Source organism: Macaca fascicularis, chromosome 4 (genome assembly GCF_037993035.2).
Source record: "Macaca fascicularis isolate 582-1 chromosome 4, T2T-MFA8v1.1".
NCBI lineage: Eukaryota > Metazoa > Chordata > Mammalia > Primates > Cercopithecidae > Macaca > Macaca fascicularis.
In genome coordinates, this window is record NC_088378.1 from 127,905,364 (window position 1) to 127,919,248 (window position 13,885).

The 13,885-nt window shown below is 43.1% G+C and overlaps 1 protein-coding gene across 7 annotated transcripts in view; it reads right to left on the bottom strand.

Moving 5' to 3' along the window:
* Window positions 1-3,151: 3,151 nt before the first annotated feature.
* POLH (DNA polymerase eta) overlaps window positions 3,152-13,885 on the bottom strand; it is a 38,714-nt gene continuing 27,980 nt past the window's right edge. For 4 of the 7 annotated variants that reach the window (XM_065543983.2, XM_074037910.1, XM_005552901.5 and 1 more), the window contains 3 exons: window positions 13,421-13,486; window positions 7,777-7,946; window positions 3,152-5,136 (listed from right to left, as the gene is read on the bottom strand). In XM_065543983.2, coding sequence (XP_065400055.1) covers window positions 4,242-5,136; window positions 7,777-7,946; window positions 13,421-13,486 — 1,131 coding nt within the window. In that variant the 3' untranslated portion in view covers window positions 3,152-4,241. The remainder of the gene's footprint in view (window positions 5,137-7,776; window positions 7,947-13,420; window positions 13,487-13,885) is intronic. The other 3 variants (XM_074037912.1, XM_074037911.1, XM_015449379.4) reach the window with 2 other exon arrangements.

Consider the following 13,885-nt stretch of genomic DNA (forward strand, 5'->3'; position numbering starts at 1 on the left):
CAGCCTCCCAAAGTGTTAGGATTACAGGCGTGAGCTGCCGTGACTGGCTAAATACTGTCTTTTATTAGATATTCAGGTATCATAAAAGCAGAAAATATTTTTGAAGAAAAAAATTCCTGGTAGATCCAGTGGTTTTCAAATCTTCCTCATCTCTTCAAACTAAATATAGAACCCCCCCCCCCAATTGATAAATAAGATAAAAAGAAGTTGAGGCCGGCCCAGTAGCTCACACCTATAATCCCAGCACTTTGGGAGGCCAAGGCAGGTGGATCACTTAAGATCAAGAGTTCAAAACCAGCCTGGCCAACATGGCGAAAACCCATCTCTACTAAAAATACAAAAATTAGCCAGGCGTAATGATGCATGCCTGTAATCCCAGCTACTCAGGAGGCTGATGCAGGAGAATCGCTTGAACCTGGGAGGCGGAGGTTGCAGTGAGCTGAGATTATGCCATTGCATTCCAGCCTGGGCGACGAGGGAAACTCCATCACATAAAAAAAGTAGAAGTGGCCGGGCGCGGTGGCTCAAGCCTGTAATCCCAGCACTTTGGGAGGCTGAGGCGGGCGGATCATGAGGTCAGGAGATCGAGACCATCCTGGCTAACCCGGTGAAACCCCGTCTCTACTAAAAAATACAAAAAACTAGCTGGGCGAGGTGGCGGGCGCCTGTAGTCCCAGCTACTAGGGAGGCTGAGGCAGGAGAATGGTGTAAACCCGGGAGGCGGAGCTTGCAGTGAGCTGAGATCCGGCCACTGCACTCCAGCCTGGGCGACAGAGCAAGACTCCGTCTCAAAAAAAAAAAAAAAAGTTTGGGTATATGTATGGGAGGGATGTGTACACCATTCTCTGGGCCCACTTCACCCAGCACCACCTACTTCAGTTCTTCTTCAGTTGAGTTCCCTGTGTAATTCAAGTTTCCCCTATCATAATGGAAAAGCCAAAAGAGCTGACTTTTCACACACAAGAAAGGAGAATAAGAAGACAGTACTATAGGCCGGTCATGGTGGCTCATGCCTGTAATCCCAGCACTTTGGGAGGCAGAGGTGGGTGGATCATGAGGTTGAGATCGAAACTAGCCTGACCAACATGGTGAAACCCTGTCTCTACTAAAAATACAAAAATTAACTGGGCTTTGATGGTGCTTGCCTGGAGTCCCAGCTATTCAGGAAGCTGAGACAGGAGAATCTCTTGAACCTGGGAGGCGGAGGTTGCAGTGAGCCGAGATTGCACTACTGCACTCCAGCCTGGTGACAGAGCAAGACTCCATCTCAAAAAAAAAATAGTAGTATAAACATGGGCAAGCACAAAAAGCTACATAACTAATTTTAAACCCTAAACTAAATATTTATACTCCAGTGGGAAAGATGAACAAGCCAGTAACCTTAATGGCTGAAGCACTTAACTCTTAAATTTGTACTTAAGGGCTTAAGAAAATGTCCTCTACACACCTGGTCATTAGTATCTTTTTGATCAGCATTTCTCAAACTTTAAGATACACATTGGGAAATTTTTTTGTTTTTTTTGAGACAGAGTCTTGCTCTGTTGCCAGGCTGGAGTGCAGCGGCACAATCTCGGTTCACTGCAAGCTCCACCTCCCAGGTTCAAGCAATTCTCCTGCCTCAGCCTCCAGAGTAGCTGGGATTACAGGTGCACACCAGCACGCCCAGTTATATTTTTAGTAGAGACGGGGTTTCACCATGTTGGCCAGGATGGTCTTAATCTCTTGACCTCGTGATCTGCCCGCTTGAGCCTCCCAAAGTGCTGGGATTATAGGAATGAGCCACCGAGCCTGCCTCACTCTGGGAAATCTTGTTAATAGATTAAGTGGGAGTAGTGGTGAGGCTGAGACTGTTTCTAGCAAGTTCCCTGGTGATACTGAGGCTGCTGTTCCTCAAATCATACTTGGGAGTAGCAATGTTCTAGAGATGATCTAGAGTTTTTTTTTTGTTTGTTTTTTTGTTTTGAGACAGTTACTCTGTCACCCAGGCTGGAATGCAGTGGCAATCTTGGCTCACTGCAACCTCTGCCTCCCAGGTTCAAGTGATTCTCCTGCCTCAGCTTCCCGAGTAGCTGGGATTACAGGCACCTGCCACCACGCCTGGCTAATTTTTGTATTTTTAGTAGATATGGGTCTCGCCATGTTGGCCAGGCTGGTCTTGAACTCCTGACTTCACGTGGTCCACCTGCCTTGGTCTCCCAAAGTGCTGGGATAACAGGCATAAACCACCGTGCCCAGCAAGATTTGATTATGACTTATCTAAACAGAGTTCCTGAAATGGTCAAGTAGCAATCTAATTCTACATTAGAACAAAATGCAAGAGATAGGCCAATGGTTAGAACTGAGGGTATAATAGGGTTTACCTGTATGAAATTCACTGTTTACTAAGTCGCTTTTGTGTAGAGAGAGACCTGCCCTAGTTACCGTATCACTTTTAGGGTTTCAAGGCTTCACCTCACATTCTCCAGCTGAAAACATGTAAATCTGGTCAATGTACTATCTGAACTGCCCATCACAGAGCTACAAAGTTTTTCTTTTTTTTTTGAGACAGTCGTTCACTCTGTCACCCTGGCTGGAGTGCAGTGGCGTGATCTCAACTCACTGCAACCTCCACCTTCCAGGTTCAAACGATTCTCCTGCCTCAGTCTCCCGAATAGCTGGGATTACAGGCGCCTGCCATGACCAGCTAATTTTTTTTAGTAGAGACGGGGTTTCGCCACCTTGCCTAGGCTGGTCTCGAACTCCTGAGCTCTTGCAATCCACCCGCCTCAGCCTCCCTAAATGCTGGGATTATAGGCATGAGGAACCACACCCAGCCTAGAGAGCTTTTCTTAAAATCCCTTTTTTTTCGGGGGCCCGGATCGGTGGCTAACATTTGTAATCCCAGCAACTTTGGGAGGCCAAGGCAGGCAGATCATGAGGTCAAGCAATCAAGACCATCCTGGCTAACATGGTGAAACCTCATCTCTATTAAAAATACAAAAATTAGCTGAGCATGGTAGCATGCACCTATAGTCCCAGCTACTTGGGAGGGTGAGGCAGGAAAATTGCTTGAACCCAGGAGGCGGAGGTTGCGGTGAGCTGAGATCGCACCACTGCATTCCAGCCTGACGACAGAGGGAGACTCCGTCTCAAAAAAAAAAAAAAAAATCCCTTTTTATTTTTAACTATGCAAGTCTCATTACATTTATAACCCTTTTTTAAACTTGGTCCCTTTTCTGTGGCAACTTTATGTTTGTTCTTGTTTTTGTTTGAGGCGGAGTCTCGCTCTGTTGCCCAGGCTGGAGTGTGGTCGGTGGCGCAATCTCAGTTCACTCCAACCTCCGCCTCCCAGGTTCAAGCGATTCTCCTGCTTCAGCCTCCTGAGTAGCTGGGATTACAGGTGTGCGCCACCATGCCCGGCTAATTTTTTTGTAATTTTAGTAGAGATGGGGTTTTACCATGTTGGTCAGGCTGGTCTCAAACTCCTGATCTTGTGATCTCCCTGCCTCAGGCTCCCAAAGTGCTGGCATTACAGGCATGAGCCTGTATTTTTTATTTTTTGAGATGAAGTCTTGCGCTGTTGCCCAGGTTAGAACACAGTAGCATGATCTCAGCTCGCTGCAACCTCTGCCTCCAGGGTTAAAGCAATTCTCCTGCCTCAGCCTCTGAGTAGCTGGAATTACAGGTGCCCAGAACATGCCTGGCTAATTTTTCTATTTTTAGTAGAGACAGGGTTTTGCCATGTTGGCCAGGCTGGTCTTGAACTCCTGACCTCAGGTGATCCATCTGCCTTGGCCTCACAGAGTGTTGGGATTACAGGCGTGAGCCATTGTACCCAGCCAAGTTATATAATTTGAATACATTGTTATTAATCTGCAATAATCTGTAAGGTATTATCTCCATTTTACAGATGAGAAAGTGAAGAAAATGACCTGTTCAAGGCCCTCATTGTAATAAGCAGAGCTAAGTTTGCAACCAGGTCTCTTAGACTCCAAGGCCCACACTTTACTATATGACACTGCCTCCCTAAATGCTAAAGATTAAAAACTCAATGGTAGGATGAATTTTTACATCTCTATCAGCAGTGGGATTAGAATCCACACCTGTGAAGAGATGGGACTGTTAACTCGGCACCTAAATGGATTATTTTTTGTATTAAAAATTTCATAATTCTTCTTCTCAGGGAAATCTGTAAAGATAAAATATTAAAGATCTGTAGAGATAAAAAATATTAAATCGTAAAAGCAAGCCTGAGGGCAGCACTAATGTGTTAATGGCTTAAAAAATGATTCCAATGTTTGCATGCCCTCAGGCCTGGGGCGTTTATTAGTGCAGGCCAAAGGGCTCTTGGGATTTCTTTTGCCTTGATGAGATACGGTAGAAACAACCTGAGGGTTTGAAGAGTGGGGCTGCAAGAAGGATTTCTGCAACTCCAATGCAAAATGATAGTCCATGTGTTCAGGCATATCCCATACTGGTACCAGGGAGCCACACTTCTCACAGGGCACTTGGTCCTCAGCAGCTAGAATACTTGGAGTTGGGGTTGCTTTCTGAGTCACCTCCAGCGCAGATTTGGAAGCTGAAGAAGCATGCATGCTTTGGCTGTTGTGTGCCAAATCCATCTCTGCAGGAGTTGCTTTAGAGGATTCTAGCTTCAATACCCCTTCACAAACAGGGACACAGCCTGGATACTCTGTTGGTAAAGAGTTTGGTAATGCCATACAGTTGGACCATGGATTTTGTGGGGGGAAAGAAACTGAAGAATTACTAAGCTGTTTCTGCTTTAGAAGCAAACTTTTCTGCTTAAAGAAGGGCTCAGTTCCTGTAGTTTGACTGGTTTGAAAAGGTAATGAGGGCTTGGACGGCGAATTGATAGTGGGAGCCTGAGTGGGAGCAGTAAGAGATGAAAGTGAAGCTTCTTTAACTTTCTGCCTTTCTGCAGCTTTTTGGAAGAATGATTCCAGAGACGTGGTTGCTTTCTTAGTGGCTGTCGCCACTGGGCCACTTCCCTCGGTCTTAGCTTCTAAGCTGGTAACTGGCACCTTTAGCAGAGAACTTGGGTCACTGCTCAAGAAGCTGGTGATGTCTGTGCAAGATGAAGGGGCAGAGGCAGAAAATTTTGTAGCACAGAGGAAAAGCATTGTGAGAGGAGGAGACCTATACAGAAAGTAAAGAAATAAGATGATTAGCAATTTAGAATATTAAAATAGTGACCTATTGCTAAGTCCATGAATTGTATCTTTTACTTCACCATAGAACAGATTTAATCCATAGATGACTAGGATTCTGGTTCTGCCACAGAAATTGTTCTTTACTGCAGTGGTTCTCAAACGTTAATGTGTATCAGAGATTAACAGACCTGGGATGACAGAGAATTGAATTTCCTAGGTGATGCTGATGTTATGTCTCAAGAACCACTAATTTAGTAACCACTCACCTCCCGACAGCCAGAAATTATTGTTTTTTATAAGGTACCGCTGGAAAGCTGCTGTAATTCAGGATTGGGGCAAGAAATTTTATTCAGGACAACAAAAAGCTTTAGAATATTTAGACTAGAAAGACTTGAAAAAATCCTCTTAGCCATTATCCCGTTTTTAAACAGGGCACTACCTAACCCTGACTGACTTACCACTCTGGAATTTCTAGAGAATGAAATTCCACAACTGCTTTTCGTTACTAGTCCCAATTTCAGAAACATTTTAAGAAATTCTTGTCATAGCTGGGCGTGGTGGCTCACGCCTGTAATTCCAGCACTTTGGGAGGCCAAGGTGGGTAGGTCATGAGGTCAGGAGTACGAGACCAGCCTGGCCAACATGGTGAAACTCCATCTCTACTAAAATACAAAAATTAGCTGGGTGTGGTGGCACGCGCCTGTAATCCCAGCTACTTGGGAGGCTGAGGCAGAAGAATTGCTTGAACCTAGGAGGCGGAGGTTGCAGTGAGCGAAGATCACGCCACTGCACTCCAGCCTAGGCGACAGAGCCAGACTGTCTCAAAAAAAAAAAAAAACAAATTTTTGTCATAAAGTTCCTTATTGTGTCTAATCACTCAAATTTTCACATGAGCTGAATTTCAGAAGATGAAACATGCTTTTATGTACAGATTAGTCCTTCAATGAGGTAAAAGGTAAATGTCATTTTAAAGTTACTAAAGTATCGGCTGGGCGCAGTGGCTTACGCCTGTAATCCCAGCACTTTGGGAGTCCGAGGTGGGTGGATCACCTGAGGTCAGGAGTTTGAGACCAGCCTGGCCAACATGGAGAAACCCTGTCTCTACTAAAAGTACAAAACTTAGCTAGGTGTGGTGGCGGGCATCTGTAATCCCAGCTACTCAGAAGACTGAGGCAGGATAATTGTTTGAACCCAGGAGGCAGAGATTGCAGTGAGCCGAGATCGCACCACTGCACTCCAGCCTGGGCAACAAGAGCGAGAGTCTGTCTCAAAAAAAAAAAAAAAAAAGTATCCCACTATCCTCAGGTGTCATGCTTTGGGACAGTCTTATAATCAGATAATTTTTATGCTTCCCTGTGCATCACGGAGTTTCACACGGTTAGTGAGTAGTATTCGTTGTAGTTTGTCAATTTATAACTTTTCAGATAAGGTTTCATGTGTACATTAGTACCATGGTTGTTATTTGGTATTATAAAACTTCAGTATTTGAAAATAAATATATCAGGAAGTATTAAGTAAATTATTCTAAGAACAAAGACTTTATGTATGTATTTATTTTTGTTGTTGTTGTTGGAGACGGAGTTTCGCTCTTGTTGCCCAGGCTGGAGTGCAATGGCGCGATCTGGGCTCACTGCAACCTCCACCTCCCGGGTTCAAGCAATTCTTCTGCCTCAGCCTCCCAAGTAGCTGGGATTACAGGCACCCACCACCATGCCTGGCTAATTTTTGTATTTTTAGTAGAGACAGGGTTTCACCATGTTGGCCGGGCTGGTCCTGAACTCCTGACCTCAGGTGATCTGCCTGCCTCGGCCTCTGAAAGTGCTGGGATTACAGGCGTGAGCCACCGTGCCTGGCCCTATGAACAAAGACTAAGAGACTCCACCATATTATAGGTCTGTACATATAATTGTACTGCCAATATATTTAGATAAGTAATAACTTAAGTGATTAAACTTTGATTTTATTTTGTATAATCTCCAATATACATCTGTGAGCAACCGACTTATCTTTCTCTCATAATTATATTTCTATTGTGAATTTGGAATACTTTAAAAAAAGTAAGGGCTTTATTAAATATGTAATTAAAGGATTCCAATCCTGAAAATCATTAATATCTGGACAGAAAATGAAGATGCTCCAAAAAGAGGCTTATATTTCATGACCAACAGAAGGGAAGTTTACTAATGAATATGACATTCGGTATAATAGCAGTGGAGCTTCTAACTGAGTTGGGATGTCAGATAGAGATTATCAGTGAACACAGGTCACCTTTATAATCAAGAAAGATGCTTTTAAGATAGAACAATCAAGTAGTTTGAAGTTCCCAAATGTATCCGTGAAATTTGAGCCCTGTTCTCCAAGTGCAACTGATCATTTCCCTGACCAAGCCAATACAGGGTAAGGGTCTAACCTTCTCCTGGGAACTGGAATGTATCAGCTGTAGGCAAAGGATCTGTGCTGAGCTATCTTGTTTCTGAGGTTGGTACTGTATTTTCTCCCAGAGTAACAGGTACTGGTAGTCTGAGTCAGAGTCTATCCCAGATGGAAGAGCTCAGATGCCTACTACTTTTAGAGCAAAGACAGGGCATAAGTCTCTTTGGAGAAGATGAGCTAGAAAAGAACTCACCATTCTGTCTGGATTCCAGAAGTATTACAGTTCTTGATGACAGTAAATGCATCATGGCTCATCTTGTGAGCATCATAGCGGGTAAGGGCACAGCAGCGGCGCAGGCTGCTGAGGCGTTTGTCTCCTTGTACACGAATGCTCACAGCCAGCTGGGTGGCTACCCTGTCATTCTGTGGGTGGGAAGGGATGGAGACCAGAAATAAAGTTATGAAGAGTATCTGAATTCTAGGTACTGAACTGCAGGAGAGGAAATTAAAAGAACCAGGTGACAATGGTTTGGAAACAGTAGTTTCAAAGTCAAGAATAAAGGTAAACTGAGTTCTGCAAAGAGTAAAGATAAAATATAAAAAAGAGAAAGAGGCCAGGCATGGTGGCTCCCGCCTGTAATCCCAGCACCTAGGGAGGCTGAGGCGGGTGGATCACCTGAAGTCAGGAGTTCGAGTCTAGCCTGGCCAACATGGCGAAACTCCATCTCTACTGAAAAATACAAAAAACTAGCCAGTCGTGGTGGCAGGCGCCTATAATCCCAGCTACTTGGGAGGCTGAGACAGGAGAATTGCTTGAACCTGGGAGGCCGAGGTTGCAGTGAGCCAAGATGGCGCCATTGCACTCCAGCCTGGACGACAGAGCAAGACTCTGTCTCAAAAAAAAAAAAAAAAAAAAAAAAAAAAAAAGAATCTATATGTAACAGAATGCATTTTCTGAATAGAAATCTGATTATATGGTTCCACAAAAAAATGTTTATGCTATTTCTGGGTGTAAAAAGTAACTGAAGAAGACATAATTTGGATTATGGAACATCGGAGTATCTGGGATATTTTGACAGATGATGGGAACAGGACAGAACGAATGAAAATGGGACTCACCTGAATGTTTTACATGGTGTCTAAGCAGAACAATTATAACAAATATCTACAATACTAGATACTATTTTGTGACTGAAGGAAGGTTTCAGGTAAGTAATTGAAAGCAAAGTGGAACTAGCCTTCAAGTCCTATCTTTTTTCCTGCCCTGGGGCTCTTATGGTAAACAAACATTCACCACTAATTCCAGAAGTTTCTACCAATACCTTTTTACAGCTTATCTGAGAAGATACCAGGTAGTGAGCCTGCCTTGAGAGAACAAGATCATGACTCACTTTTCAATGAAGTCTGAAGCATCTGAATACTGTAATCTCAGCAAACTGAGACATAATGGTCAAGAGGCAGAAATACAAGGTGAAAATTCTACATAAGGGACCCCTATCAAAAGATGCTAGTGAGAAGAAGTACTCCTAAGGAAAACAAGCTAAGAGCAGGAACTACTTTTTGGATAAAAAATACATCTGTACAGATTTATATATCTTGAGGGAATACAAATTGGCAATTACAAAGGAGTCCTTGTTGACTAAAATTATTCAACTATAACTGCATGCCTCGACAGTGCCTAGAGATGCAGGAGAGAACAAAATAAAGTCCAGGTCCTCATGGATCCTATGTTGTAGTAGGAACTATAGATAATAAAAAATGGACATGTAACAAATGACCACAGAGATGAGTGCTATGAAGAAAAACAGAATAAAGCAGAGAGTGATGGAGGCTGCTGCTGTGACAAGGTAACTAGGGAGGACCTCCTGGAGAAGGTAAAACATGAGCAGAGATTTGAATAAAGCAAGGAAGCAAATATTAAGAATATATGAACAGTCTCCAGGGCAAAGAAACGGGAAGTGCTGAAGTAAGAGCTTAGTGTGTTAGATAAAGGGAAGGAGGCCAATGAAGTGGAGACTAGAATTAAGTGAGGGGAAGATAAAAGATGGGATCAGAGAAGTAGCAAGAAATAAGATTATATTTGGCTTTATAGAATTACTTTTAAAAATTCCTTAATATGCCTTAAGTGTGAAGGGAAACCACTGGAATGTTTTAAACAGTGAAGTGATAGGATGTGCTATGTCCTGAATTATTTTTGGCATAAAGTCCTTTGAAGCTTAAAGACAGATTTTCAGGGATCCCCTCTGGATACAAAGTGGGAAGAAAAGGCTAGGCACAGTGGCTCATGCCTGTACTCTCAGCACTGTGGGAGGCTAAGGAAGGAGGATTTCTTGAGCCCAGGAGGTTGAGGCTACAAGGCTGCAGTGAGCTAAGGTTGTGTTACTGTGCCCCAGCATGGATGACAGCCAAGACCCTGTCTCTTAGGAAAAAAAAGTGGAAAGAAAGGCCCCAGGGGCTTATAGAGAGATGAGAAACAAGTGCCACCTAGTGGGCAAAAGCTGAACAGGGCGATAATGCAACTAGATCAAATCCCTCTTTATGATGCCTACCAAAGGAACAAACATTTACCACCAATTCCAGCTAAAAAGCAAACAAGCAGTTTTGGACTATTCTTGACATGTACAGTTGACTTGTAGAACTCCAAGACATTTCAAAAGAAGAGTGTGCATCAAACAATACCATTAGGAAAGTGAGAAGAAAACCCATAGAATGGGAGAAAATATTTGCAAATCACATATCTGACAAGGGACATGTTAAAACTCAATAATAAAGAGACAACTCAATTTAAAAGAGGGAAGAGGATTTTTCTTTTTTCCTTTTCTTTTCTTTTTTTTGAGACAGAGCTTTGCTCTTGTCGCCCAGGCTGTAGTGCAATGGCGCCATCTCGGCTCACTGCAGCCTCCACCTGGTTCAAGCGATTCTCCTGCCTCAGCCTCCTGCATAGCTGGGAATACAGATGCCCACCACCACGCCCAGCTAATTTTTGTATTTTTAGTAGAGACAGGGTTTCACCATGTTGGCCATGTTAGCCTTGAACTCCTGACCTCAGGTGACTTGCGTCAGCCTCCGAAAGTTTGAGCCACCACTCCCAGCCCAGGAAGAGGATTTCAACAAACATTTCCCAAAGATATACAAATGTCCAACAAGCACATGAAAAGATTATCAGAGAATATAAGTCAAACCATAATGAGATACCATTTCACACCCACTAGAATGGCTAAAATTTAAAGTCAGTAACAAGGATGTGGAAAAATTGGAACCCTCTTACATTGATGGTAGAGATGTGAAATGGTGTAGCCACTGTGGAAAACAGTCTGGCGATTCCTTAAAATGCTAAACATAGAGTTACCATATGACCCAGAAATTATACTCCAAGGTATATGCTGAGAAGAAAACAGATGTCTACACAAAAACTTGTAGATGAATATTCATATTAACATTATTCATAATAGCCAAAAGTGGAAATAACTCAAATGTCCATTCACTAATAAGCAGATAAGCAAAATATGGTACATATTAATACAATAGAATATTATTCAGCCATAAAAAGGTGTCAGTCCTGGCCAGGCGTGGTGGCTCACGCCTGTAATCCCAGCACTTTGGGATGCCGAGGCAGGAGGATCACAAGGTCAAGAGATCAAGACCACCCTGGCCAACATGGTGAAACCCTGTCTCTACTAAAAACACAAAAATTAGCTGGGCGTGGTGGCGTGTGCCAATAGTCCCAGCTACTCGGGAGGCTAAGGCAGCAGAGTCACTTGAACTTGAGAGGCGGAGGTTACAGTGAGCCAAGACTGCACCACTGCACTCCTGCCCGGTGACAGAGCAAGACTCTGTCTCAAAAAAAAAAAAAAAAAAGAGTAAGTACTGATACACACTACAATACGGCTCAACCTTGAAAACATGTTAAGTGAAAGACTTCAAGCCAGTCACAAAAGACCACATTTATATGAAATGTCCAGAACAGTAAGCAATGTAGTGGTTGCCTAGGGCTGGGGGGTAGCTGGGAGAGAAATGGGGAGTGACCGGTAATGGGTACAGAATTTCTTTTGGGGGTGATAAAAATGCTCTAAAGTTGCCGGGCGCGGTGGCTCAAGCCTGTAATCCCAGCACTTTGGGAGGCCAAGACGGGTGGATCACGAGGTCAGGAGATCGAGACCATCCTGGCTAACACAGTGAAACCCCGTCTCTACTAAAAATACAAAAACTTAGCCGGGCGAGGTGGCAGGCGCCTGTAGTCCCAGCTACTCGGGAGGCTGAGGCAGGAAAATGGCGTAAACCCGGGAGGCGGAGCTTGCAGTGAGCTGAGATCCGGCCACTGCACTCCAGCCTGGGTGACAGAGCGAGACTCCGTCTCAAAAAAAAAAAAAAAAAAAAAAAAAAAAGCTCTAAAGTTGATTGTAGAATAGTTGTAGAACTCTGCAATATACTAAAACCACTGAACTATTTTAAATGGTTGAATTTTATGGTATGTAAAGTATATGCCAATAAAGCTATTTTAAAAGGAGAGAAACTGCCGGGTGTGGTGACTTATGCCTGTAATCCCAACACTTTGGGAGGCCAAGATGGGCAGATTGCATGAGGTCAGGAGTTCAAGATCAGCGCAGCCAACATGGTGAAACCCCATCTCTACTAAAAATAAAAAAATTAGCCGGGCGTGGTGGCAGGCACCTGTAATCCCAGCTACTCGGGAGGCTGAGACAGGAGAATCACTTGAACTTGGGAGGCGGAGGTTGCAGTGAGCCAAGATTGCTCCACTGCACTCTAGCCTGGGCGATAGAGCAAAACTCAGTCTCAAAAAAAAAGGAGAGAAACTAATCATCAGATGTCTTTAACATTAGAAAGAAAAATGTAAATGTTCAGAATTTTTTTTTTAAAGTCAAATATACAGAGAGAATAAAACAGTGGTTACCTGGGATGGGGGAGGGGAGGAAGAAATGGGGAGATATAAATAAAAGGACATAAAGTAGCAGACACGTAGGGTGAACAAGTCTATTGAGCTAATGTACAAGTGAGGACTATAGTTAATAAAATTCTATTAGGGATTTTAAGCAGATTTTAACTACTTTTTTTTTTCAAAAAAGTATGTGAAATGATAAGATATGTTAATTTGCTACACTATAGTAACCATTTTACTATATGTATCCCATAGCATCATGTTGTAAACATCATATATACACAATAAAATGTGCTTAAAACTGCCACTACTGGCTGGGCGCAGTGGCTTATGTCTGTAATCCCAACACTTTGGGAGGCTGAGGTGGGCAGATCACCTGAGATGAGGCATTCAAGACCAGCCTGGCCAATATGGTAGAACCCCGTTTCTACTGAAAATACCAAAAAAACTGGCCGGGTATGGTGGTGTGTGCCTGTAATCCTAACTACTTGGAAGGGTGAGGCAGGAGAATCACTTGAACCAGGAGGCGGAGGTTGCAGTGAGCCAAGATCATGCCACTGCACTCCAGCCTAGGCAACAAGAGGGAAAACTCTATGTCTCAAAAAAAAAAAAAAAAAGATTTCTTAAAATTTCCTCGGCTGGAGTTCAAGACCAGCCTGAGCAACCTAGCAAGACCCTGTCTCTACAAAAAATAAAAAAATTTAGCCAGTTGTAGTGGCATGCACCTGTAGTCTCAGCTACTCAGGAGGCTGAGTTGGGAGGAGAGCTTGAGCCTGGGAGGTCGAGGTTGCAGTGAGCCATGATTGTGCCAGTATACTCAGTGTGGGAGATAGTGAGACCATGTCTTAAAAAAAAAAAAAAAAGGAAAAAGAAAAACAAAGAAAACAGATATTTCCTATGCTAATACTTTTTTCTGTCTTTGTTCCTGCTCCATAAGGTAAAGAGCAGCTGATATGTAAATCGCAAAGCCCACCCCAAGAATAAAGAAAGAAAATCTTACATCATTTCGGTCTTTAGTCAGTCTCTCCTCTAGTTCCTGGGCTAACTGCAACAGCCACCATTGTACCTAAAAAAGTATTGAGACTTTAATATTTCATTTAAACACTCGAAGTCTATTAAGAACTAGATGGTGTATTTGTTCTTTTCTCCCAAACAGAACTGTGCACAAAAGACTCCCCATAATCAAAGGATCACCAGATCATAGAAATGTTCCCAGTCCTTCTGTCCTGCCCTAGCTCAAGCCTTTCATTTTCTTTTCCTGCTGGTTTGCCATCAGGTGACTTTCAAGCATGTTCTAGCTCTGAGAAAAAGACAAGACCCAAACTTGAAGCATAATATCCTAGGCTTTCCAAGTCTCCATCTACTAAACAAATGAGAAATTCCATTTTATTTCGATGGAAGAAAGAGAAAAAAGTAATCATCATAAACTAGTCAATTTTCAACCCAAGGAAAGAACATCTATTTT